Source organism: Lampris incognitus, chromosome 13 (assembly GCF_029633865.1).
Source record: "Lampris incognitus isolate fLamInc1 chromosome 13, fLamInc1.hap2, whole genome shotgun sequence".
NCBI lineage: Eukaryota > Metazoa > Chordata > Actinopteri > Lampriformes > Lampridae > Lampris > Lampris incognitus.
The window spans coordinates 16,514,503-16,540,740 of record NC_079223.1 but is presented as its reverse complement, the minus strand read 5'-3'; the positions used below and the strand labels follow the sequence as shown (position 1 = coordinate 16,540,740).

The 26,238-nt window shown below is 46.0% G+C and overlaps 1 protein-coding gene across 3 annotated transcripts in view; it reads left to right on the top strand.

The window, feature by feature from the left end:
- cep170aa (centrosomal protein 170Aa) overlaps positions 1-26,238 on the top strand; it is a 350,414-nt gene extending 324,176 nt beyond the window's left edge. For 2 of the 3 annotated variants that reach the window (XM_056291285.1, XM_056291284.1), the window contains exons 9-22: positions 2,725-2,904; positions 3,249-3,560; positions 10,064-10,420; positions 10,846-11,144; positions 14,478-14,567; positions 16,484-16,601; positions 18,121-19,737; positions 21,961-22,243; positions 22,720-22,951; positions 23,440-23,607; positions 24,909-24,997; positions 25,097-25,190; positions 25,303-25,354; positions 25,907-26,238. In XM_056291285.1, coding sequence (XP_056147260.1) covers positions 2,725-2,904; positions 3,249-3,560; positions 10,064-10,420; positions 10,846-11,144; positions 14,478-14,567; positions 16,484-16,601; positions 18,121-19,737; positions 21,961-22,243; positions 22,720-22,951; positions 23,440-23,607; positions 24,909-24,997; positions 25,097-25,190; positions 25,303-25,354; positions 25,907-26,238 — 4,223 coding nt within the window. The remainder of the gene's footprint in view (positions 1-2,724; positions 2,905-3,248; positions 3,561-10,063; positions 10,421-10,845; positions 11,145-14,477; positions 14,568-16,483; positions 16,602-18,120; positions 19,738-21,960; positions 22,244-22,719; positions 22,952-23,439; positions 23,608-24,908; positions 24,998-25,096; positions 25,191-25,302; positions 25,355-25,906) is intronic. The other variant, XM_056291286.1, reaches the window with a different exon arrangement.

Genomic DNA, 26,238 nt, shown 5'->3' with positions numbered 1-26,238 from the left:
TAATAAGATATTCTATTGATTAACTGCTAAACATGCCGTTAAATAAATACATTTGTGATAAGTGTGGTATGTGTGAGGGGAAATGAAATGCAGCTCATGCAGAGATAACAAGATGTGGTTTTTGTTATCTTTGTATCCGTGGCATTGAACCCATCTGTGAAACACTGGGCTTTATTACACAGTCTGTACTAATGGTTACTAGATGAGTCCTGTGACCTGCCATTAAATCAATGGAAGATTTGGCCAAGGAAGAGCAGAGTATTTACAAGAAAAAGGAAGTTCAACTGGCTGCATTCTACATTTTGGGGGAGGGCTATCTATCTATCTGTCTGTCTGTCTGTCTGTCTGTCTGTCTGTCTGTCTGTCTGTCTGTCTATCCATCCATCCATCCATCCATCCATCTGTGCATCAGTAAGCATACGTGTGTATAGGCTCTCATAATTCACATATATATTAAAACGGGCAGCCATTTTTTAGTTTCACAGTGAAAACTGCTTATAGTGATGCCATTTATTGTGATCTACTGCTTATAATAATCAAAAGCCACCAGCATAATCCCTCTTTTATTCACTCTGTTTGAATCATCCGGTCATTGTTATCTAACTGTCCTCAGCAAGTGATAATTTTGGGTCCTTCAAACATGAGGGAGGGGGGGGACTATTTTAAAACTAAGGTGATTCCCGGAAATCTGATTCTTATTAACTCCCATGACAATGAATGGCACCACGTCCGCCCTAAAAACATTACATTATATTTGTTTAATTTTTTTTTCACATCAATTAGATGGTCATTCAGAAAAAGGGGGAAAAAATCGACTTTGCCTAAAGTGATGGACCGCTTACAGTGATCATATCAGCCTGGACAGATGGTGTTATCATAAGCGGTTTCCTCTGTATTTCTAATCTTTGTAACGAATTCAGAAAGCTGCCATGAGTAATTTGATGGAGGAGAGATGGTTGAAAATGCCGGCAAAGTATTTGCCAGCCTTATTTGCACAAAACGCACTCAGTTTATGCTTTGCATCTCAAGCCTTGGTCCACATATTGCTTCTCACCCAAAGTATCCCGTATTTCCAATCAGCGTAAATCCATGTTTGAAATCTTCCCAAACTTGCAGAGCAGCTTAAGATGGGAAGAGCTTATCTTGTTTCAAAGATGAGTCCACAGTGAAGTCTTAGTAGCTCGGTTCAGCAGATAACATTCAAGTGCAAATGAGTGATTTAATTCTGAAATACGTTTTTCCAGAAGGATCCTGCTGCTCTCAGGTTCCCCCAGCGACGCTGTGAAATCGGTCAAAAATACTTTGATGGATATTACAAGAAAATTTACTTTATAGTAGCCTTTAACTCGTATAACTAATCTGAAAGTTCAATTTCTTTTCTTTTTTTGTTTCTTTTTTCTTTTTTTCCATTTGCCTGTGTGTGTTTCTGTTCCACGACATGAAGCAGATGGTTCAGCTAATTTCTGGACGTATCATCTATCATATTCAGGTCCCACAGAGACTCTGTCTGCTAATATGAACAGATGAGAAAATAAATTATCCACGTTGTTTAGCAGTGAGTATCCCACAGCAGTTTTAAAAGGGCTGTGACAGCAGTTCTTGTCCTGGGTGACTCATTTGACTCCGTGGACGTGTGTGTGTGTGTGTGTGTGTGTGTGTGTGTGTGTGTGTGTGTGTGTGTGTGTGTGTGTGTGTGTGTTTTCCACACATATGTGAGACGGGGAAAAGGGGAATGCTTGTGTGGGATCTACATTTTGGAGGGTACATGGTTTCCCAGATAAACAGTAATTCTGATAAATGGTGGTAGAGACTTGGGGCAGAGCAGACACTGATTAAAATGGCCCAAATGGGTCATAAGCCGACCTTTCACCTTCCCCTTATGTTAATGACCCCTGATGTTCCCGCCTCGCTGTGACTCCTTGACACTGGCATCTTAGGAATCGAACAATGCTTCTCCTGCGCTCATGATGCAGGCTGAATTTGTGATATGTTACTGGTTTTCAGTGAATTTGACAGAACGGTAGTATTAGAGAAGACACAAGTCATGTCTGAGTGGAAAAGGTCAAGCCTCATCTTTTTCTCTGACAATAAAATCAGTTATTATGGCGTCCGGGTAGCGTAGCGGTCTATTCCGTTGCCTACCAACACGGGTATCACCGGTTTGAATCCCCGTGTTACCTTCAGCTTGGTTGGGCGTCTCTACAGACACAATTGGCTGTGTCTGTGGGTGGGAAGCCGAATGTGGGTATGTGTCCTGGTCGCTGCAGTAGCACCTCCTCTGATTGGTCGGGGCGCCTGTTCGGGGGGAAGGGGGAACTGGGGGGAATAGCATGATCCTCCCATGCACTACGTCCCCCTGGTGAAACTCCTCACTGTCAGGTGTAAAGAAGCGTCTGGCAACTCCACATGTATCTTAGGAGGCATGTGGTAGTCTGCAACCCTCCCCGGATCGGCAGAGGGGGTAGAGCAGTGACCGGGACAGCTTGGAAAAGTTGGCTAATTGGCCGGGTACAATTGGGGGGGGGGGTACGAAAGGGGGAGGGGAACTCCCCCCCCCCCCCACAAAAAAATCAGTTATTATTATATCCGTCATATACAGAATTGTATGAAGAATGATTACATTCCATGCAGTCACTTAAGAAAAATCATACTCAAGCATCAGAAATTGATTACTAGCAAAAATGAAAATTCATTTATGTCATGTATCTGATGTATCAATCCCAGACAGCAGAGAGGCACGTCGAGGTGAAAAGGCCAAAGAGGACGGCCTTCATGCGTCCACCGGCCAGGAAGCCAATTACTTGGAAATCCCTACCAAGGAGGGCCACATGGCACACAATGGTATCCATGAGATCCCCACCAAGGACACAGAGGGCACCGCCACTAGCGCTCCCACAACTACAGGTTAAATATGTCTTTTGATCAATTTTGTCAACGCTTGATAATGGAAAGGCCTGAAAAACAACAAGTTAGTCTGAATCACTATAGCCGGTCTCATAATCCAAAGCACGTGGTGCATGTGAAGGTTTCATGAATTGATTTTTTTTTCTTTAAGTTCAATTTTCTTGCTATTTTGTATTTTGAAGGCAATCTGACATCACTGTAGCGATGTGATCAGTTCAGAACTTCCGTAGGCCAATAAATTCAAAGGGATGATCCTTTCCTTATAACTAAGCCCAATGATACTGAGTGACACTAAAACATTATATTCACATACTCTAACCGGCAACATGAAATGTCCTCTGCAGCTCAAGGCCACGCGTCCTTTACCATAGAATTCGACAACACCTCCCCGGGCAAGGTCACTATCAAGGACCACGTGTCAAAGTTCACACCTGACCACCACCGATCTCGCTCCAAGAAAGCCGGAGCCGGGAATACCGGAGGGGGAGGGAGGGACCTGAGCACGCTGCAAGCTGCCATGATGGCGTCGGAGAGCAAGGTGGCTGACTGGCTTGCCCAGAACGACCCTACGCTGGTGCGCAGCGAGTCGACGGAGGACGACAGCAAGAGCATCAAGAGCGACGTGCCCGTGCACCTCAAGAGGCTGAAAGGTGGAGGTTGTTCTCTCTTTTCTTTGCCTTTCCACTGCACATTTCTTCTACCCGTCACTACTTTTCTCACTTTATATTTTTGTCCCTCTCCTTCTTCGGCCACCATTTTCATCATTCCTGCCTACCTCTCTCTCTGTCTCTGTCTCTCTCTCCTCTCTAAGTTTCTCACTTTCTTTTAAAGATGCACTCAAGAGATGCACAGATCTCAACCACTTCTACGCACAGGCACATTGAATGGCTCCCAATTACCTTTTCCAGTGTCGATACTCTCCAGTTAGTCATTTATACCCCTAGAACCAAAAACAGCATCGTGCCATCGTGTCATGCTTCATCATTAGAATATTTTCTTGTGTTTCAGATCTCCATTCGTAGTAAGAGTGTTTTTAGAGTGACAACCACCCTCCAGAGTGGTAGTTTCTTTGTTAGCAGCAAGATTTTTTTTTTTTTTTGCAGCACCAGCTAACCCGGAGGATTAACAGCTAGCAGACAGGAACAGCAAAACCCCAATCCTTCTCCTCCGCCACTCTGACAGCAATGACAACGGCTTAGCATGAGTAGCACAGTTGGATGCTGCTGTTCACCAGCTACCTCCCCCATTAAATATCGCTTCCTCACCAAGTACAGCCACATTATAACCGAGTGAATAAATTGTAGATGCATGTGTTTCTAATGTCTTTGCACAACTTGCCAATTGATGCCAATAGATGCAGGTGCATTTTTTTCCTTAATTGGACCCTTTGTCTGAACTTCTACTTCATTTTTGTTTTCCTCTGTTTTGAGTTTTGCTATGCATCCTTGGGGTAAAGCTCATTACCCTAACTAGCAGTGTTTTACATGCATGCTCCTCTGCATCTCTCTTTGTTCCCTTTACCTGCAAGCTGCCAACTGCTGAGTAGGCTGCTGATGCCAGGAGTCACTGTGGGAGTGGGCTAGGCGGAAGGCTAGGCCAAGCTCAATACTGCAGGTATTGAGACAGTAGACAGGGCGCTATGCTCGGCCACATGCTGGAAGCTGATTAATTAAATGGGGGCCAATTTATGATGTTGACGGCAGGGTGTGTGGGGGAGGGGCTAGTAGGCAGCAAGCTGATGAAAATGGAAGTCTATGAGGTGAGAGCCCGACAAGGGAAAGCTAATTCATTAGTATGAGACTACGAGTTACTCCAACACGCATGTCAACTGGCTGACTGACCGAATTACTGGCATTGATATATGACTAGCTATTCTGGTTGACTGTCTTGCTGACTGATTTGCTGACCAGACAATGCAGTCTTTCCACTTGAAGGTGTGGCTTCCTGACTGCACTGAGCAATGCTGGCCCGTACTGATATTGGAGGTTTTAGTGCCCAAGAAAGAAGGGCAAACTAAAAGAGGCAAGTTTTGTGTTGGGTACTCATAAGACTAGAAGGATGTTAGTGGGACTTTAGAGGAAGAAGAACCAATAGGTTTACAGAAGTGGAGAGAAAGGAGGAAGGACAGAAAACAGGATTGGGATTGAGGAAGCGAAGAAGGAGGGAGACGAGAGAGAATGACGGAGACAGTTTGTTAGTCAACGGCTGGAGGGAGGAGTAACGTTTTTGATTGATATGTACGTTGGCTGCTATGGAAACCTGTGTGAAGGAAGAAGGAGGTCAGGAGGGAGGAATCGGAAGAAGACCGAGCTGTGCTGTCATGTCTGAAGTGCAGCATTAGCAGGAGTGTGAGTGGGGGTGATGTAAAAAAAACAAAAAAAAACAAATAAAGAAATGTATGAGGGAGGCGAGGGCTTGTTTTCCAGACTGCAGTGAAAACAGAAAGAGAGGACATGATAACAGGGTAGAGAGGAGGAGAGAGAAGGGTACGTGTTAGATAGTTGTTATAGTAACAGCAATGTGGGGGGGGGGGATTAAGCAGTACAATTGTTACAAGCAGGACCAGCAGCATACTTGTCTGTATCTGTGTGTTTGTTTGTCAGTGTTTCTGTGTTCGTGTGTGTTTGTATGTGTGTTTTGTGTGTGCACCCTGCTTGTGCGCATATGTGTGTGTGTGTATGAAGACGGGAGACAAGCATGTGCGGGACCGGAAGAAGGGTCTCGCAGCGCAGATTCAGGGTGTGTGCAAGGCACACGCTTTTGCATGTGTGGCAGTGGTGCGCCGCTCGCGTGTGCACTGCAGACGTGGTTGGCGATGATCCACAGACAAGAAGAGCAGCGTGTTTGAGGGAGGCATGTGGGATATACATGTTGGGTGTGTCTGAGAGGCACAAGCAAGAGAGAGAGAGAGAGAGCGACAGAACGAGAGCGATGGGGCAGATACGAGGGTGGAAAGGAGAGAAAATTGAGTGGCAACCAATCCTGAGGTCCTTAGCTTTTAATATGCACGCTTTCAGGTGAGTTTGTCTTCTGTTGCTATAGCTACCGGCGCAGCGGCTCTGTCGTTATACTGTACCCCTTAATTCTTTGAATATTAATGTGCCGGAAAAGAGAAGAGCGGCGTTTTCCTGTGTTGCACTGCCCTGCGTGTTGTGTTTTCTCTGGCAGCAAGATGGGATAGGGATCAGTGAAAAGCAGTGGGGTTGTGCTCTGCAGTATCATTTAAGATGCTGGGTTATTTTCATCAGGGATTTCTTTGTCTTTGGTTTACTGTGTCCAGTTTTGATAAGTTACAAAAGATTATTATTATTATTATTATTATTGTCGTTTAATGTTCTGTTTCACTTGGTAAATGTAAAAAACGTATGAGATGTACTATTGTGTGTGTGTGTGTTTGTGTGTGTGTGTGTGTTTGTTTGCTGGGGAGGGGGGTATGTATACAGTGTGTACGCTGTAGGTCTATATTCATGTGTTTTTGTGTTTCTGTCCTGCACAAATTTCTGTGCGTGTTTCAGGGACGTTGTGTAGGTACTGTAATCTGTGTGTAATGTATTTTTGTGTGAGTGGCTGTACTTGTACTGACGGATTATGTCAGAGGGGTGTTTTATTCACATGTGTATACTTGTTTGTTGTGTGTGTGTGTGTGTGTGTGTGTGTGCGTGCGTGCATGCACGCCTGCAGTCCTTGCTCATGTGTGTGTGTGTGTGTGTGTGCCGCCGGAGGCAGAGGCCATCTCCAGTGTGAGTCATGGCAGGGCCAGCAGGGCAGAGCACTGCGCCCTCACAGACACCTCTGTTCCCCTCTGGCCCACCAAACAGCTCCTTTGTGTATGGAGCGCAGCACAAAAGACCTGCCCCTCTCTGTTTGCCTGTCTATCTGCAGGGCCATCTGTAAACACACTGCGGCCTTCTATTTTTCTCCACTTGGACTCTTTTTTCCCGTGGCGTGTCTGTTGTGTCGCACTTCAAATAGTGGAGAGAGACATTAAAGATGTGAGCAAGAGCGAGACAGTGTGACATGCTAGGAGGAGTACTTGGTTCAGACCCGCAATTACCAGGGACATCATGGCCCCTGGGTGTCTTCTTCACTTAAATGAAAATGTACCCGTTGGTTCATTTAACAGAAGCACATGCTATGTACTTCCAAACCCGGAGTATCATGTGATCTGGTTTGGATCCAGGGTACATGTCCATCCCCCTGTCTCTCGTCTCATCTCCGCTGCTCTTCTACGTTCTTTAATGAGGCACAATTCAGCAAAATGACTTTTTTTTCCCCTCCGTGCATAATAACTAAGATAATCTGTACAGAAACAAGAGAGAAATTTGAAATCAGAGTGTGAAGCTGATGTAGCATTATGTGACCACGGTCACTGGTTTGTTCCCATCAGCAGCCATGGGTCCTGTTGAGGTGTCCTTGAGCAGGACCCCTCAGGATAAGAGCATCTGATAACTTTTTAGTAGTACTGGCTAATATGGAAAATCGAGTCAATAATCATAGGGTACTTTACACAATGTCTACAGTGTATTTAATGTACCATGATATCTGCTTTTATATGCAAACATACCGTGTTTAAGAATTCAGCTGGGGGCGCCCGGGTAGCGTAGCGGTCTGTTCCGTTGCCTACTAACATGGGGATCTCCGGTTTGAATCCCCGTGTTACCTCCGGCTTGGTCGGGTGTCCCTACAGACACAATTGACCGTGTCTGTGGGTGGGAAGCCGGATGGGGGTATGTGTCCTGGTCGCTGCACTAGTGCCTCCTCCGGTCAGTCGGGGAGCCTGTTTGGGGGGGGGACTAGTGGGATCCTCTCACGTGCTACATCACCCCTGGTGAAACTCCTCACTGTCAGGTGAAAAGAAGCGGCTGGCGACTCCACATGTATCGGAAGAGACGTGTGGTAGTCTGCAGCCCTCCCCGGATCGGCAGAGGGGTTGGAGCAGCGACTGGGACGACTCAGAAGGATTGGGGGGGAGAAATGGGGGGGGGGGGGACTAGTTTTCGAATAATGCTTATTTCAATACTCATTTTCATTATTAGACAACAAAATTGTGCATCACAATATGATAATGTCCACATTTAATCCTGATACAATAGCATTTAAAGATAATATTGAATCATTGCCCAGCCATGTCTCTGCTTCTCCCACAGAGGGCTGTCTGCACTTCCAAATCTAACTGTTGGATTTATGTCGTGTGCCGTATTTATAACACACTAATGCGTGGTGCTTTGTAAATATTGACTCCAGCTGGAGCATTACAGTATACAAATCTGATTTTGCCAGTCTACAAAACCTGGCTAGATAGTTTGATACGTACAAAACTACTTCCTCTCAGACCATAGCATGAAGAGCGCCATGAGGTAATTTGTATGTAGGTGCAACCAGTTAATGGAGGCGGCAGTCAAGTCTTGCTTTTTGCCTTTTATTTTCCGGGGTGGGGGGGTGCTGTCGATTGTTTTTTTCATGTGTTTTTTTTTTTTGGGGTTGAAACTGATGCAAGAGCAAGGAAAATTTGGAAGAGGTATGTGCAACGCCAAGCAGTTGAACAGGGATTTTAACCTTCGCAGTGCTTTGTTGAACTGGTAGCGTTTACCCCCCATCTAAGATTACAATGGTGTTGTGCCGTCTCCCCTCCGCGCTTACTGACTGACTGGCTGACTGATGGTTGGCTCACTTGCTGGCTGTGTTGCTGTCTGATTGTTGGGCTGGCTGACTGGTCCAGCGGTATACCATATCCTGTGCCTTCCGTGGTAAAGAATACCCCCCCACTCCCTTTTTTCCCCTCTCTCCCTCCTCCCAGTTTGTCCTCTTTCTTACTGACACTCCTCTATTCCCACGTCCTCCACCCCCTACCACTACCACCTTCTTTGCCCCGTCAGCGTCTCCCTTTCTTCCACTTCTCCCTTTCACCTCCCACGTATAACCCGCCCCATCCCTCCTCCATCCCTAATGTCGCCTCTCTCCCACTCCACTCCACTCCACTCTCATCCCACCTCCTATTTTCCTTCCCCCTCCTCCCTCTTCTCCTCCTCTTTTCCCCTCCCCCCCCCACACCGTCAGACTTTTTCTCCCCCACTTCCCCCCAGTGAAAGAGGCAGGGCCAGTGACATTGTGGGTGGTATGTCTGGCTTAGTGTGGCACACTGTCTGCCATCACACACAGTGCTAAGAGGACACGCAGGCAAGAGACTAGCAGTGCAACGGTAGGTAAGCCGGCTGGCTGCACGGGGGCGAGGGGGCATAATTGGACAGGGGAAAGATTAGACAGGAGGTGATGGCTGAAAGTTACGAGGTCGCTGTGTATTTTTTTACAGTGAGCAGTCCGCTTGTGTTCAGTGCTTGCTTGCGCTCACTGTGGGTGTACTTTTTGGGTAATGTGTGTTTGCGTGATTGTCTTTGTGCATGGTCCTTCTTTGTGCCTTCATTTATGTTGACACTTTCACACTATAAAGCCTCTTGTGATGATGTGTAGGAAATGGGCATTTTTGCTGGAAACGTGCCTACCTATTGTCTGTAATGCTTCCACAGTGCCAGGATGTGCTTAAAATGCATCATGTAAATGTAGACATCAACAGTATATTCTGTCTGACAGCAGCTCAACAGAAGAAGAAAGAGGATTCTTCAACCTTAGCATGTACGTCTAAATGTTGCCTACCAATACGGGGATCGCCGGTTCGAATCCCCATGTTACCTCCGGCTTGGTCGGGTGTCCCTACAGACACAATTGGCCGTGTCTGCGGGTGGGAAGCCGGATGTGGGTATGCGTCCTGGTCGCTGCACTGGCACCTCCTCTGGTCGGTCAGGGCGCCTGTTCAGGAGGGGGAGGGGGAACTGGGGGGAATAGCGTGATCCTCCCACACGCTACGTCCCCCTGGCGAAACTCCTCACTGTCAGGTGAAAAGAAGCAGCTGGCGACTCCACATGTATCGGAGGAGACGTGTGGTAGTCTGCAGCCCTCCTCAGATCAGCAGAGGGGGTGGAGCAGCGACCAGGACGGCTTGGAGAGTGGGGTAATTGGCAAGTGGAATTGGGGAGAAAAAAGAGGGGGGGATTCCTGTACTATAACATCTTTTCACTACTATATCTTGTAGGTGAAGGTTTTGGGTGGCTAACATGTAAAACAGCAACTCGTCTTTGGTTTCTGTGGTCTTCTGTCCTTACAGGCAGCAAGCATGAGGACGGCACCCAGAGTGACTCGGAGAACGGGCTGGGGCTGCGATTCGCCAGCCGCCGTCACGCCCTTGAGGAGCGCCTGAAAGCAGCGCATGGTCACGGGGGAGGAGGGGGAAGTGGAGGGAGCAGCGCGGCAAGCGGGGCTCGTACCACCGGCACCCGCACCGCCTTCATGATTGAGTTCTACGACGAGGAAAACCCTCGCAAGCGCCGATCGTACTCATTCTCCCAGACTGCCCCGCTACTGGGAGGGCCTGGAGGAGAGGGACTGTGCCCCCAGCCTCCCTCCCACCCCAAGGTGTTCAGCATCTCTACTTCTGCCACCATTAACACGGCCTCAGACTCAGGTAACGCATCAAGATTAACTTTATTATTATTTATCCACTTCTGGCTTTTCGTGTCATAATCTGTGAAGTCCAGTTTCATTAAACTGATTACAATAATGTGAGGAGGACTGGGTGTACCTTATCTTTTTAAGAGATCTATCCATTTCTGAATCTTTTTGAGTGTTGAGATCTTGAATGAATCATGAGCACTTGAAATAATTTCTGGCTTGGGCTGACTTGAGAGCCAACAGATAGAAATTACATGAGTTGTAAAAGGAAAGAGGAAACAGTAAGAGGAAAATTACCTTTAATAGGCAGAAACTCTGTCTTTGTAGGACTTCTGCACTTTGTGAAAAGCTGTCGGTTACATGTGACTTTCCCATCAAGGAACAAGAGAACTGATATCTAACACATGTATGTCTGTATTGTCCATTTGGTTATATAAGGTAAGGGCCCTGCACCTATATCAGCAACAGTAGCTGCAGGTGCCCCCACAGCTGCTCGTGTGCTCCTTAAGCAGAGGTCCGAGGACCCCAGCGGTGGTCGAAGCTCCGCCAGCACCTGTCGCCTGATAGGCAGCACCCTCAGCCCCACCAGCCCCAGTGAGGAGACCCCAACTCCAGGCCAAGGAGCAGAGACGGCTGAGGGAGAGCCAGAGGACGACCATAGTGATAAGGGGACCTACACCATTGAACTGGAGAACAGAAATCCAGAGGAGGAGAAAGCCCGGCGTATGATTGATAAGGTAACGGAATCCTCTTCTCTTTCTTCCTTCCCCCCCCTTCTTTTTCTCCCCAGTTGTACCCCACTCTTCCGAGCCATCCCAGTCGCTGCTCCACCCCCTCTGCTGATCCGGGGAGGGCTGCAGACTACCACATGCCTCCTCCGATACATGTGGAGTCGCCAGCTGCTTCTTTTCACCTGACAGTGAGGAGTTTCGCCAGGGGAATGTAGTGCATTCCCCCCAGTTCCCCCTTCCCCAGAGGAGGCGCTAGTGAAGCGACCAAGACACATACCCACATCCGGCTTCCCACCCGCAAACACGCCCAATTGTGTCTGTAGGGGCACCCGACCAAGCCGGAGGTAACGTGGGAATTCAAACCAGTGATCCCCGTGTTGGTAGTTAACAGAATAGACTGCCGCGCCACCCGGATGCCCTCAAGATCCTCTCTAAAGGTGCATGAAACTACAGAACATGCATGCACTTTTCTCTGATAATGAAGAGCGTGCACATCTAACAGGCTTATTACCAGTGATGTCTTGCATGGAAATCCTTACCTGGATTATTGAACATGCATGAAGACACTTGCATGGTAGGTGTACTGTGTAGAGCAAGCTCTGTCGATCTGTTTCAACTATAACATTGTTGATGAGGCTGAGGTCAAGATGGCTGCTGAAACGAATTCAGACTGATTGTCGTATCTTCACTTCCGTAATTCTAGTTGAAAGTTCTCAGTATCTTTCGGCCACCAGGATTTTTACCCATGTGTTTAAAAGAAAAGAGTTGAGAGAAAAGATAATAAGATGACAATTGTTTCGATGTTAGGGAATGGATCAAATACAGTCATCTTGAGGGTCGCATTAGGTCGTTTTCACATCTCGTAAATGTCTCCAAACAGAGAGTGAAAAAAAGAGAAAGACAAGGACAACTCCCTTTTTTATGCTGTGTAATTGAGCAAATAAAAGATAACTAAACAGAATGAAGCTGTCATCACTGGAGCTATTGCCAGCACTTTCTGATGAAAATCAAACTCTGCTTTGCATTGCACAGCATTCAGCTCCAATTCCCTCTGGAGTCCCTGCTGTGAAAACTGCAGCGCACGGCTAATGGCTTTGAAATCACAGTTGGCAGGAATATGGAAGTTATCTGGAAAAAAAAGTGCTGCTTTCAGCATTTAGTTTACATGGATACAACGTCTTTTTTAAAAATATTTTTTGCATTGAAAAGAACAACAATTTCTGCTTTCTTAATCAATTTCTGACTGCACAAGTAGCACACGTGAGTGCAGTTAATCGATTCTTTGTCATACTTGCGTCTTTGTCGCACTTCTGTGCCAACTCGTTTTCGCAGTGGAGAATTTGAATAAGTGCACGCGGGCATGGATCAAGGTTAATACAATGTTAATACTCTCCCCTGCACCACATGCTTTGTTGGCACTTTTAGTACTAGTGTGTCCCTTGAGGCCCCTATTGTGTTGTGGCCACTGAAACAAAGCTGGCCTCTCTGCACTGCCTTTCCTGACTGCCACCCCGTCCTCTCCGCCTGTCCCTTTGGTAAAACCAAGTGCTTCTGTAACAGCCCAGGGAGACCTTCTCCATCAAGCGCTGGCCTCTTTTATTAAACAAGGCTCCAGGGAGCCGGAGGAACCCACCATCCGTTTCCTAATGCCGCCACTATGCTGTGGCATGCCGGCCTTTCACGGTCACTGAGAACACCTCTTAAAAAGCAATAGACCTCGAGTGAGGAAGAGAAAAGGGTTCGTTTTGAATGTGAGGGTGACTTTACAACTAGGTTTTTTGGCATTTAATTGCCACTCATGTCTACGGGGTCCAACAGAGGCCGTCGCAAGCAGTTCTGAATTTGTAATGCGCCATTTTAAAGGAGTGTGACAGAAGTACTGCATATAGGACAGAGTTAAACCCAGAAGGGAGACAGAGGTTAGTAAATTGAAGTAAATTGAAGTTCAAGATGGTGCCAATAAAGGTTATTACACAGGAAAAACTCAAACTCAAGATTATTACCAGACTACCACTTCACAGAAAATTAACATCTCTTTAAGAAGTAATGTATGCTTCATGAACAGTTTAAAGATTTGACCAAATGTGCAGCTGTATTATTAGGTTGTGTTTCTAGTCAGTGTTAGTCCGTGTGTTATATCCTAAATTAGAAGTGCAGTTATGCTAATGTCTGTAATTAGCTGACACACTAATTGGCACGCTGCTCGCCGCCTGTCCTCTCTATCGCTCTCTCTCTTTGTGTATGTGTGAGTGTCTGTCTAGTTCTACGTCAATGGGGATGTGATTATCTGTGCGTGCATGGTATTGTTCACCTCAGTTGCCATGGCAGCTGCCCATCAAACGCAACACAGAACCTAATTTCCGCAATTTGTTTTGTTTTTATATGTTCAGTTTGCTCTTGTTGTTGTCACATGGCTCAGGGAGCAATAATGCTGTGCTTACGTAGGATAAAGAAAATTCATTTAGTCATCCATCTTTTTGATAGAGCATGAATCTCTAAGGACTAAAAACTAATGCATCGGATATGAAAGCATGTGTTTTTAACCCTAAATTATCCAGGGAAATTAAATTGCCATAGCCCTGCTTCACATCCACAAACCCTTCCGTACCACTGAAGTCTGTCTTCCTCCATCAACCATATTGCATCCAACAAGTCCAGAGATTCACATGGCAACCATCTGGTCACATGCCAGCATCCTCTTTTCTCTCTAGACTATATGTTAATATATGTGTGTGTGTGTGTGTCTGTGTGTGTGTGTGTGTGTATGTATGTATATATATATATATATATATATATATATATATATATATATATATATCGGGGTCGGGTCACGTTAGCTTGCTGCCACCGCTACCCGACCCCAGAAAAGCGACTGAAGATAAGATGAGATGAGATATACATACATATATATATATATATATACAATGTAAAACTGAAATTTAATGGCATTAAATGAAGCCAGGGGCATTAGATATAGGGGCGGCATGGCTCAGGAGGTAGGGTGGGTCGTCTAGAAGGAAGGTTGCTGGTTCGATCCCCGGCTCCTGCAGAGCATGTCAGTGTCCTTGAGCAAGACGCTGAACCCTTAACTGCTCCTGATGAGCAGGTTGGCACCTTGCATGGCAGCCTGCACCATCAGCTTATGAATGGGTGAATCTGAGGCATACACTGTAAAGCAGTGTGAGTGGTCGGTACACTAGAAAAGCGCATATAAATGCAGTCCATTTACCATAAGTAAAAAGAATGAAAATACCAACTATGATACAGATGTGTAATTCTACATGTTTACAGATGTGTAATTCTACATGTTAACCATTAACCCCTCCACTGCCCATCCAGGTGTTTGGAGTGGAACAGAACCAAGACTCATTATTGCCATCAGACCTAAAGAAGGGAGGCGGAAAGGAGGCAGGGGACGCTGGCAAGGAGGTAGTGTACCATACGCTAATCGGTCATTTCTATCTTTCATTCTGGGTTTCTCTATTGTTTCTGCTGTTTGTATTCTCCGCCATGTTTTTCCTGTCTCGCCGTCTTTGTTTTTCTTTTGTTGTTTTTCTTGTTAATCCTCTTTAACTGTCTCTGATTGTTTATGTCGATATGTCAGTCATTGTCCTTCACATTATCAAATGATCTCGCACACCCCTTTGTGTTCCGGTGGTAACAAGGACACACAGTCTGATAGATGTGAAGTACAACTGGCTTCGTTGTGAACAAAACAATTCAGGTTCGTTGTCGTACATTTGTACTTGGAAGAAGGCCTAGCACCAGCTGCACATTTTCAATTGAGTAGCTGACGTTAATTATTTTTGTCATAATATCCCGGTTGGACATTTAACAGTGACATTTTAAAATAGATGCCTTCGCACCGGTTCAATGGAGCTAAAGTTAGCTCATCTGAGTCATATTTTTAGCGAACCAACAATCCAGAAAAGCAAGCTGACACGTGAGAAACACTTCAAAACTTTTATCAAGAGACTGATTTGTTTGAGCAGGTTTAACGCTAACAGAGCACATCTGACTTGCATGTCTGTCAGTGGCGTTTCTGATAAATCCGCATGGTCAACCATCACATCTAATGCACATGCATGTATAATATTTATAATATAATCAATATAAAAATATTTCATACAGTGGCCTATGTGTGCTCTGCACGTGTATGGGAAGTTAAATGAGCCCGAGTCCGACCCAAGCCCGATCTATAAAAAAAGAAAATGGCCCGGCCTGAATCGACTCAGCTTGTCAGGATCCGGCGGGCTTGCAGACCTCTAATGGTCAATACCAAGTAATAGACCTCAAGGGAAAGGCCAAGAGAGAGTAGTGGTGGGGGTGCAGAAAAAAAAGTCAATCTTCTTCCCAATGAGGATTATAAAGCTAACAGAAAGGCAAAATCTTTAACATTTTACAACAACTTGTATTTGTAAATGTACTTGCAAACATTTTTGGAGTCCTTGCACCCCCCCCCCCCCGAATCTACATAGATGGTAAAGCTAAATGTGAGACTAAGTAAGTAGTGAGTTAGAAGCCAGGTACAGGAATACAGGAGGTATTTTCCACCTAAAAACCCCCCAAAATGAACCACTTCAGCTGTTCTCACATGCCTCCCTGTCCATTACAATGGGAAGAAAAAAAGGAGAGCGAACATTTATGGTTGAGTTGCTTAATGTGAGTCAGACAGTCACACGGCTTGACCACGTTGGACCCCTTCTCCTTCCTAGGGAGTATGCTAGTCCACCCATAAATTGACCTAGATCATACAGTTCCCTCCAGGCAACTTCCTCTAAGATGAGGAGAGGGAAGGGTCAGTGTTTATGCGCTTTGACAGGCTTTCTATGACAAGGGCTGAACTACAGTACATGTAGAAATGGTAGATGGCTTTCTCCTACCAGAAATTAGTTGCTACCCTTTATGAGTCGTCAAAACGGTGTTTTTGGTCGAGGGAGGCGAGACCTTGCACTTGGACTTTTTGGTGAAATCTGAAAAGGGAAGAGCTGAGCAAATTAACTTGTTTTTCTTCACAATTTCAATAAAGGGGATGCCTTCTGACTGCCATGTACAGAAAGAAGTACATAAGTCCAATAAATGTACTTTCCTTGATACCACCAATTCCCCCCCCCCTCACACACACACACACACTTCAGATCACAAACATTACATATAGTTAAGAAATGCAGATAAACTGTCTATGATAGTAGTCTAAATTGTTCTCTTGGTCATATTGTGCAGCATTGAATCACAGTAGCTTTTGCTCTCCTCCTTTCTCTCTCTCTTCTCTCTCTCTCTCCTGTCTCTCTGTCTTTCTTTCTTTCTTGCTTTCTCTCCTTTCGCTCCTCCTCCCCTGCCCGCAGGCACTCGCAGGTGACTCGAGCTGGGTCTCTCAGTGGGCCAGCATAGCCGCCAATCACACCAGGACGGATCCAGAGGGTTCAGGAGCAGAAACGCCCGCCTACCTACACAAGGAGAGAGGTAAACAGTCAGTCAGGGATTTGACACTACACTCAGTAAGGACGGTGAAAAGGAGAAATCCAACTCATCAAATTTATTGCCCAGTGGAACTACAGAGATAAAGTCTGAACATTGTTGTTTGCACCCATTGGTTTTTATTCTCACCATAGTGAGCTACTGGTAGCACAGTGGCCCAGTGGTTAGCACTGTTAACTCACAGCAAGAAGGTCCTGGGTTTGAACCCCAGGCCGTCCCAGGTCCTTTCTGTGTGGAGTTTGCATGTTCTCCCTGTGTCTGCATGGGTTTACTCCGGGTGTCCCAGTTTCCTCCTACCATCAGAGACATGCAATTAGGGTTAATACTCCTGCCTGTGCCCCTAACCAAGGCAATAGGAAGAAAGAACTGGAGTTGGTCCCCGGGCGCTGCAGCTGCCCACTGCTCCTATACAATAGGATGGGTTAAATGCAGAAAACGAATTTTGTTGTATGTATGTACAACGACAAATAAGTAATGACAAATAAGTGTCTTCTGCCTTCTTACTTGCTATTTGTCAGACAATACAGATAGCCCAGGAGAACTAGAGAAAAATGTTCAGCTGATACATATATATATGTACACACACACACACACACACACACACACACACACACACACATTGTCAAAGCATTTTGCTAAATTCAAATCTCAAAGTACTGAAATAAAGAAAATATTTGCTTTTCTTTGTGGTTGCAGTACACTATCAAAATTGTGACCCTTGCGTGGCCTGGAAATGTTTTTGCGGCCTTCTATCCCAGGAACCACATTTCTGCCCTATAACCGGCTTAAGTTTAAATTCCACTTTCTTTCAACTAATATTCTTTTGTTCAATATTAATTCTTTTTCACAATGTACAAAACAAAACCGTCATATCTGAGCTGTACAGGCTCCCTTATCTCATTTGACATAAAAATAAATTGCTTTCACTTTCTCACAGCGCCGGCCCCCTACAGGCTGTCTAGATAAAAGGTATAAGATACACGGTCTTGCACACTCCAAAAAGCCCATAAGATCATTTGGCACAAATCGGTCATTTAGAGACTCCATACTGATATTTTAGAGATCTGCCAATGCATATTCCCAATAAAAACAATGTATAATGTTCGTATTTTGGTACTATATAATCAAATTTGAAGAGACAACTTGCAAGATCTTTGGCAATCTCTCCAATGAGTCATAAGCTCAAGAAATAAAGCCGAGGGGAGTTATGTTCATTCAAATAATGATTTCTGTTTTAGGTGAAGATGGAATTCAATTTGTGTTTTGAGCTTCTGCAACTCCATTTCAGCCACTCTTTTAAGTTGAATTTGACATTTTAGGAACAAACTGCGAAGGCGTACCTTTCTGGAGAGCCCATGATTATGCATCAGCTCAAAAATGTTAAAGAGCTACAGCCATTTTAGTTTGGGAACTTCATCTTTTGCCTATTGGGCTCAGAAATCAAGGGGCATCTTCTGAACGGGTTCATTTAAATGGAGTTTGTTTTTTACTTTGGTCTCTACAGAAGCTGATGCCTTTGAGTCCGGCGTGTCCCTTCGCAGCGGTGGCTCCACCTCCAGTCTGACTGACCGTAAACGTAGGACCCTGCCCCAACTCCCAGTCGACGAGTCCCGGCCAAAATCCAGTACCAAAGCCCAGGGTCTGCGATCTGAGATAGGGGAGAAGCAGGACACCGAGCTCCAGGAAAAAGAGAGTCACCTGGAGCACAAAGGAGACGGAGAGTCCCTCACGCTAATGGAGGACGGTGAGATGACAAGCAAACGGAAACAAAATTCAACCTCTTCTCCCTCCAAACAGCCCCTCCGCACCTCTGGCAGTGGCGAGCGCAGGAAAAGGTCGGAGGAGAGGAAGGGAGGAGGAGGTGGAGAATCAGGAGAGAAGTCAGGGAAGCCCCTTGTGCGCCAAGGCAGCTTTACAATCGAGAAGCCCAGCGCTAATGTCCCTGCGGAGCTCATTCCTCGTATAAACAGAGGTGGCAATGGGCGTGAGCGCAGTGACTCTGTGGGCAGCATGGACACCGCCACCCTGCTCAAGGACACGGAGGCCGTCATGGCCTTTCTGGAAGCTAAATTAAGAGACCAGAACAAGCTAGACCAGAGAGGCAGCAAAGCTAACTCTGCCCCCCAAGGCTCAGGTCCCAGCTACCCCCCTCGTACCGGCTCCATTTCCCCCGAGTCGGATGTGGACACAGCCAGCACGGCGAGTCAGGTTGCTGGGGAGGTGGAGAGGAAAGCAGCTGTCGGGGGGGTCCAAAAACGCCGGTCCTTGAGCAGCATGCACAGGGAGAAGAGCAACATGAGCTCTACTTCCAAGGCAAACGTCACCAACACCAGCGCTCGCGAACGCTTAGAGAGGAAGACTAAAAGCAGAACGGCAGAAGCAGCAAGTAGGGCTGAGGCACGCCGCTCTGTGCAGCCATCCTCTTCCTCCTCCAGAACACGCCAGCCTTCCCTGGATCTTACCGATGATGACCAAACCTCCTCCTTCCCCATCTCCGATATCCTGTCCTCAGACCAGGAGACCTACTCTGGACCCGGGCCTGGTTTTGGGCAATCAGCGCACGGACGCGGTTCACACTTCTCCACAGACGACATCTTCCTCTCCAAACTGGATAGCAGGTCTGCCAAGACCACCGCTGGCAGTTCTTCCAAAACCAACCGCACCCTCCAGGCAGCCACAGCCTCATCCCTGGGGAAGCAGGCCTCTCTCCCTCAGCCCCGGCCCACGAGAGCCTCCCTTCTCCGCCGCGCCCGGCTTGGCGACACCTCTGACACGGACCTAGCCGACGCAGACAGGGTCTCTGTGGCCTCAGAAGTGTCAACCACAAGTTCCACCTCTAAGCCCCCCTCCGGCAAAAAGGCCCCCTCGCGGCTGGACATGCTGGCTCAGCCCCGCAGAACCCGGCTGGGCTCCATCTCTGCCCGTAGTGACTCGGAGTGCACGATGACACGGAGCTCCACCTCCTCGCCACGCCTGTCAGCCGAGACCGCGCTGCGTTTGGGCCTGCGCTCGTCGACACCCACAGAGAACAGGCTGACACCCAGGATGAGGGCCAACAGTGTATCTAAGCTGACTGAGGCCAAGACCAAGACCACCACATCTGGATATTGCTCTCCCACAGGTGAGTGCTTCAGCTGCTGCCACAGTCTGCCCCCTACACAAATATTTGTTTGATACTTAGAAGTAAAATTAGATATCATGGTAGCACAGCTGCCTCATTTGCCTGTCCTTAGTCTGTATAAACAACAGAGGCATTGTAAGAAAAGGGATGGAAGGGATAAGGTGAGCTTCTACATAAAGCTTTCTCACTGAAGTCATTCTGAACCAATCAAATGGCAGGATAGTTAAAGAACAAAAAGTGATGATGTAAAGATTATGTCCACATGTGTCCCAGAGTGACATCACACCCCTCATTATATGTCTCAATATGCATAAATTGTTGTGTCAGTGTATATACAGTTACCTTTGAACACTTTCATTGTGTTGTGATGAACATTTGCGTTGATTTTCATCGTCCAGAGAGCACTGAGCCTGACCCTCAGGGTGGCGCTGCCGAGGAGGAGCTGATGGGTACTGTACCAGAACTATAGAGCCTCCAAAAGGCTGTGTGTGTGTGTGTGTCTGTGTGTGTGTGTGTGTGTGTGTGTGTGTGTGTGTGTGTGTGTGTGTGTATGTCAGACCTGGGTCACACTAATACAAGCTTTTACAAAGCACCCTCTGATGGCAATTGTATTTGTAAGTGTGTGTTACTTTTCTAAATATACAATGACTGTAACTACATCATTGCATAATGACGTATCATAATATAATATAAGAGCCAATTTCCACATTCATTCCAATATAAAATATGCTTCAGGTGAAAATATCAGACACAATACTCCTGCAGAAGAATACATAGCATAACATAAATTCAAACAACGGTACTTTTAATAGGCCTCGGTTTGACAAAATGACAAAATGACTGTTAAAGTAATACATTATCATCTGATACAGAAAGAAAATGTCAATTTTGGAATAAAGTAAAAAGGAATCAAGGTCGTCAGTTACAACTTAGAGTCTAGCGTTCTTTAGCATTTTGCAATAGAACTCAGAATATGTAAAATATACACGCTTGTTGTAATTATAACCAGCTGACTATAATTTGTCTCATTATTTCATAAGCCAAATCAAACAGCTTCCTGTCAAATAAGAACCAAAGAAAATGTAAAGTGACCCAGCTCTGGCGTATGTTCTGCTGTGACCTGTCTGGTTCACCCCCCCCCCCCCCCCATCCATCCATCCAAGTAATACAGTGATGATGACCCAAATGCTCTCCTCCCAAATTCACTTTTCTAAGACTTGATTCAGAACTTATAAAAATAGTTTTGATTGCAAATCCGTCAGGAGACCATGGGCGGAGTATTTCTGAAAATACTCCTCCTTGTGGAGATATCGCTTCACAACAGCATCGGCATACCCAAACTGATGTGCTGTTAACACACTCCTCAGATGTGGAGAGAGCATGGCGACGTCTCATCACGTTGCAGGTTACCTGAATGCGGTGCAATGATGTGTGGCCATAACATGTCCTGGGTGCATCAAGATTTTTCCACACCTTGTTGGATGCTTTGGTTGGCTGCTATGGGCGTGGTGCTTTTCAGGTGGTGGGATTATTAACAAGCGAAAAAAGATTTTGTTGCTTTTTTGTTTTTTTGTCATGTTCAAAACAGCTTCATCATCGCTAAAATATTTCTGCAGCTGTCCATGATGTCAAAAATATAACAAACTAAGGTTTGCAAAAGTTCAAATATTTTGTCTCAGCAAAATTTTTTTTTTGAGCCATATGCCCATCCCTGCTTTCAGTCTGAAATGCTGCTGACATAATGGCTTTATGAATATTGCATTTTATCAGAGTATATTATTGTGTCATGCAGTATATAATCAGAATGTCCCTTAATCAGTTTACCTCTCAGCCAGTTTACCTGTTATAAAATACAACTTGGAACTGTTTTCTGTATCACTTTGTAAATTTGAAAAGCTAGTGTGTTATTGGTCCTTAGACCTAGACTCCCTTCTGGGCCTTGTCTTTGTTTGTTTATCTATTTTAACAGGCAAGTTGACTAACAAGTCCAGATTAGGAAATCTGACTTTTATTTACATTTTATCAAGCCAAAAAAACAACAAGTAGCGAAAGCTTTTTCTTATACGAAGATTTGAATTCTTCTCTTTTTGTCAGCCCAAGATACAGTAGGTCAGTGGGTAACTTAGTTTCAACATGACTCTTCCTCACAAGCTTGTTATCCAATGGGATATCTGCAAATGAAGTCGGACAAACTGACACTTTTCTTTCTCGTTATCTCCTCAGTCTCCAGTAGCAGCAGGTGGAGACGTCTGCCGCCGGAGTACGCCTCCACTTCAGAAGAGGAGTTTGGCTCCAACCGGAACTCTCCGAAACAAGCGGGGCGCCCCCACCTGCGCCCCCACCACCCGGTCCTGCACCGGGGTTCGAGGCTAAGCACCACCGGTGCAACCGGCAGTGCGGGTTCTGGCACGGTGACCGGTCCAGGGGGTGTGGTGATGAAACACCGTATGAAGGAGCAAGAGGAGTATATCCGGGACTGGACGGCACACAGCGAGGAGATCGCCAGGTATTGATCTAGGCTGATCTGATGAGACTGATCTATTAAATGGCTCTAGATGGATATAATAACTGCATGTGAGTCACTGATTTAATGAAGTGAACAGTATTTTGAAAAGTCTTAAACTTTGATGTTTTTTCTCTAATGATTAATTTGACTTTTGTGAGATAATAAGACTTACTGAAGCTGCTATGTCTTAACCTGAGAGATCAAACTAGACCACATAAGTGGGAAATTAAGTGGAGTGATTTTGCAGCTTCATCTCAACTTTGGAAATGTCAGTAATAACATTGTGACAGTGAGTACTCAAATATATTTTGGACTGATTTTAGACTTAACGTCACTGTTTACACTTAAGGTTCTCAGTCTTAAAAATGACATTTGCTTGTTTTTTTCTTGCATATTAAATTATAAATGATCTCATGTAGTTATGTAGACTTCATGTTTGTCCTCATTCCTAAAGTACCCCGTCTGATGGTTGACAGGTTATTCCCCTGTGTGCGCAGGATCAGCCAGGACCTGGCCAAGGATTTGGCAATCCTGGCCCGTGAGATCCACGACGTGGCTGGTGAGATCGACTCGGTCAGTTCTTCTGGCACAGCCCCCAGCACCACCGTCAGCACGGCTGCCACCACCCCGGGATCGGCCATCGACACCCGGGAAGAGGTAGGCCCTGCACGTCCCACGCAGCCGGACATTCAGGAGAGCATGAGAAAGGTGCCGTTATTTCTTCTTCTACTTCATCTTCTTCTACTCCTGTCACTGCCCACTTCTGTTTGCTACCCTCACCCCTTCACCGTCACCCCACCCTTTGTTGCTCTGCTAAAGATGGATAACTTTGCCGCTGTGCTGCTTCAAGAGCTTCCATCTCCCAGGATAGGTATTCATTTTTTTACCCTTTCCTCTCCTCCAATTTAGTCCTTCACCCCCCTTTCTTCTGTCACTCGTTTTGCACATCAATTTCCTCAGCATAATTGGAGAAATGCATTGGCTGGCAAGCTTTCAAAGCCTTCGAGCTGCATTTCTTGGCTCTCACATAGTTTTCATATTCCATCACTTCCCACACACCACACCTTCAATGACTCCCATCTCTGTTAACTTAAGCTGAAATAATCTTGAACAATGCATTTTGTTTTCTAAATTTGTCTCACCTCCCTCTCTCTCTCTCTCTCTCTCTCTCTCTCTTTCTGTCTATCTTTCTCTAGCTGGTGGATCGGGTGTTTGACGAGAGCCTCAACTTCAGGAAGATCCCTCCTGTGATAGCAACTAATAAGGCGCCAGAGATTAACGGGCGGCCAGTGGAGCTCCGCCCACGTGCACCTGATAGTTTGGAGAGCAGAGCTCTAAGAAGACGCACCTGGAACCGGGAGGAGGTGAGACGAAAGAGAGAGAGAGACAGGAAGGAGAAGGAGTTGGGGGGGGGGGATGAATAAACGTAATGGAGGGAGAAATTTGCCACCACCGCTGAAGAGTTGATTAGTTGCACAGATAGCATCAGGAGATGTCCATGCATGTTACGCAAGTGTGAGGAAAAAAAGTTTGTGAAACCTTTTGAATGACTTTGGCTCGTGTTCAATGCTCCCAAACTACGTTCTGATCCTCATCTAAGCTAAAATGGATAGACACAACCTTATTAACTAACAACACATGGCAAACCATTGTACTGTTTCACGTTTTTATTGAACTCATGATTTATACAATCAGGACGTAAGGGTGGAGTTTAACCCTGAGAATAACCAGACACAGATCATAAATGAGGGCACAACAGGCCATTTATTAAAACAACACTTTAAGGGCCATGGCCTGTTCCGTTGCCCACCAACATCGGGCTCGCCGGTTCGAATCCCCATGTTACCTCTGGCTTGGTTGGGCTTCCCTACAGACACAATTGACCGTGTCTGCGGATGGGAAGCCGGATGTGGGTATGTGTCCTGGTCGCTGCACTAGCGCCTCCTCTGGTTGGTTGGGGCGCCTGTTGTGGGGGAACTGGGGGGAATAGTGTGATCCTCCCACGTGCTATGTCCCCCTGGTGAAACTCCTCACTGTCAGGTGAAAAGAAGCGGCTGGCGACTCCACATGTATCGAAGGAGGCATGTGGTAGTCTGCAACCCTCCCCGGATCAGCAGAGGGGGTGGAGTAGCGACTGGGATGGCTTGGAAGAGTGGGATAATTGGCCAGATACAGTTGGGGAGAAAAGGGGGGGGGCGCTTTAAAAACACCAAAGTTAAAACCATAGGACAAAGACTGAAAACAAACGTTCATTAAAAGTCCCTTCAATAAAGAGCGCGCACTCTCTCTAGCTCTGGCGTCCTCATTTGGGGTGTGGAACCAATTTATCTGTTCTGAGTTATTTAGACCAAACTCGGGACAGCTGGTCCACGCCCCACTCTACACACGCAGTTCCATATCAAAATGTAGAGGCGTGATTAGAGTATAGCTCATATGCAAATCATAACCAAGTAATCAATGCAGAGGTGTAGACCACTGTGCATGTTAAAATCAGGGTGCCAATTCCATAATGTCATATTATGTTTTCAATGCTTTACAAGAGAAGGAATCTTTTTTTTTTTTTTTTTTTAATGGTGGTTATCTCATTTTAGAGAAACTGTCCTCAAATTCGAGTTTACCATGTAAAATGTGCCATTGTTCTAACTGTGGTCATACATCCTTTCAGGCGGTGTTGGATAGCCTACTGCTCACCTCGGTCTCTCAGCTTTCCTCCAAGATCAGACACTCTGTAGATAAGACAGCAGGCAAAATCAGGTTAAATCCGTCTCCATATCTCGCTCCTGTAAAACTGTGACGTTTATGACCAAAGCCAGTGTATAGGTGAATATGAATAACTATGCTATTTTGCTCCAGGATTCTGTTCAAGGATAAGGACAGGAACTGGGAAGAGATTGAGAGCAAACTGAAGTCTGAGAGTGACGTGCCACTCCTAAAAACCTCCAACAAGGTAGGGAAACCTGTACGGCAGAGCAATATTCTGTGGAGATGAAAGCAGTTAAGGGTGCAAAATGATACTGGGGACTACAACATTTGCTGTTTTCTTCTCCTCCTATCTGCAGGAGATCTCCTCCATTCTGCTTGAACTGAAGAGAGTAGAGAAGCAGCTGCAAGGTACAGAAGAAACAGAGATGGATGACGCACACATTTTAGACATGCACTGCATTTTCTTCAAGATTTTTTTAAATGATTTTAGCATTTGTGGTTAAAAGAAACTAAACGGAAATGGAAAAAAAACATTCTAATACATGCAAAAGTTTATTTTTGTTCTTGCTTAAGGAGGTGAAGTCATGCTGATAAAATAGTTGTGATACAGAGTAAAACAATTCAAGTACTTGGTCAAGTCCATTTCATAAGCCCTTTTTACATGGAATGTTTCATATAATGAGTTAGTCCTGTGCATAAACAGATGGTTTTATTGCCTACCAATTGATAGAAGCACATGTGATTAATTATGTTCAAGTAGTCAAAGAAATCACCAAAATTGGTTCAACATTTTAGATAAAAAACATGGCAATAGACTCTCCCTAGCAATCACACACACACACAAATTCAGTTCTACCCCTACACCCACATGAAAACCCAAGTACCCACCGCCACAAGTACTCACAACTGCACCTCTGTTTCTAACTCTGGTTTCTCTCTTTCTCCCTCTTACTTTCACAGTGATCAACGTCATGGTCGACCCAGATGGGACTCTCGATGCCCTGACCAGCCTTGGCTTGGCCAGCCCCACCACCCCTACCAAGCCCCAAGCCACCAAAACAACCACTTCCATTGCGAGCAGCCCCGGGTCTCTGCCCACGGCCCAGGGCTCCTTCCCGGAGATCCTTCCTGGGCCCGGGGCACCGCAAGCCACTGCAAAGGGACTGGCGGCCTCTGGCGACCCAGAGGACACAGCACGAAACCTGGACATGAGTCCGGGTGGAGTGGGAGTAGGGGGACTTCCATTCAGTCGCATCAGGCCAAGTGGAGAGGAGGCTGTCGCACAGAAGTGA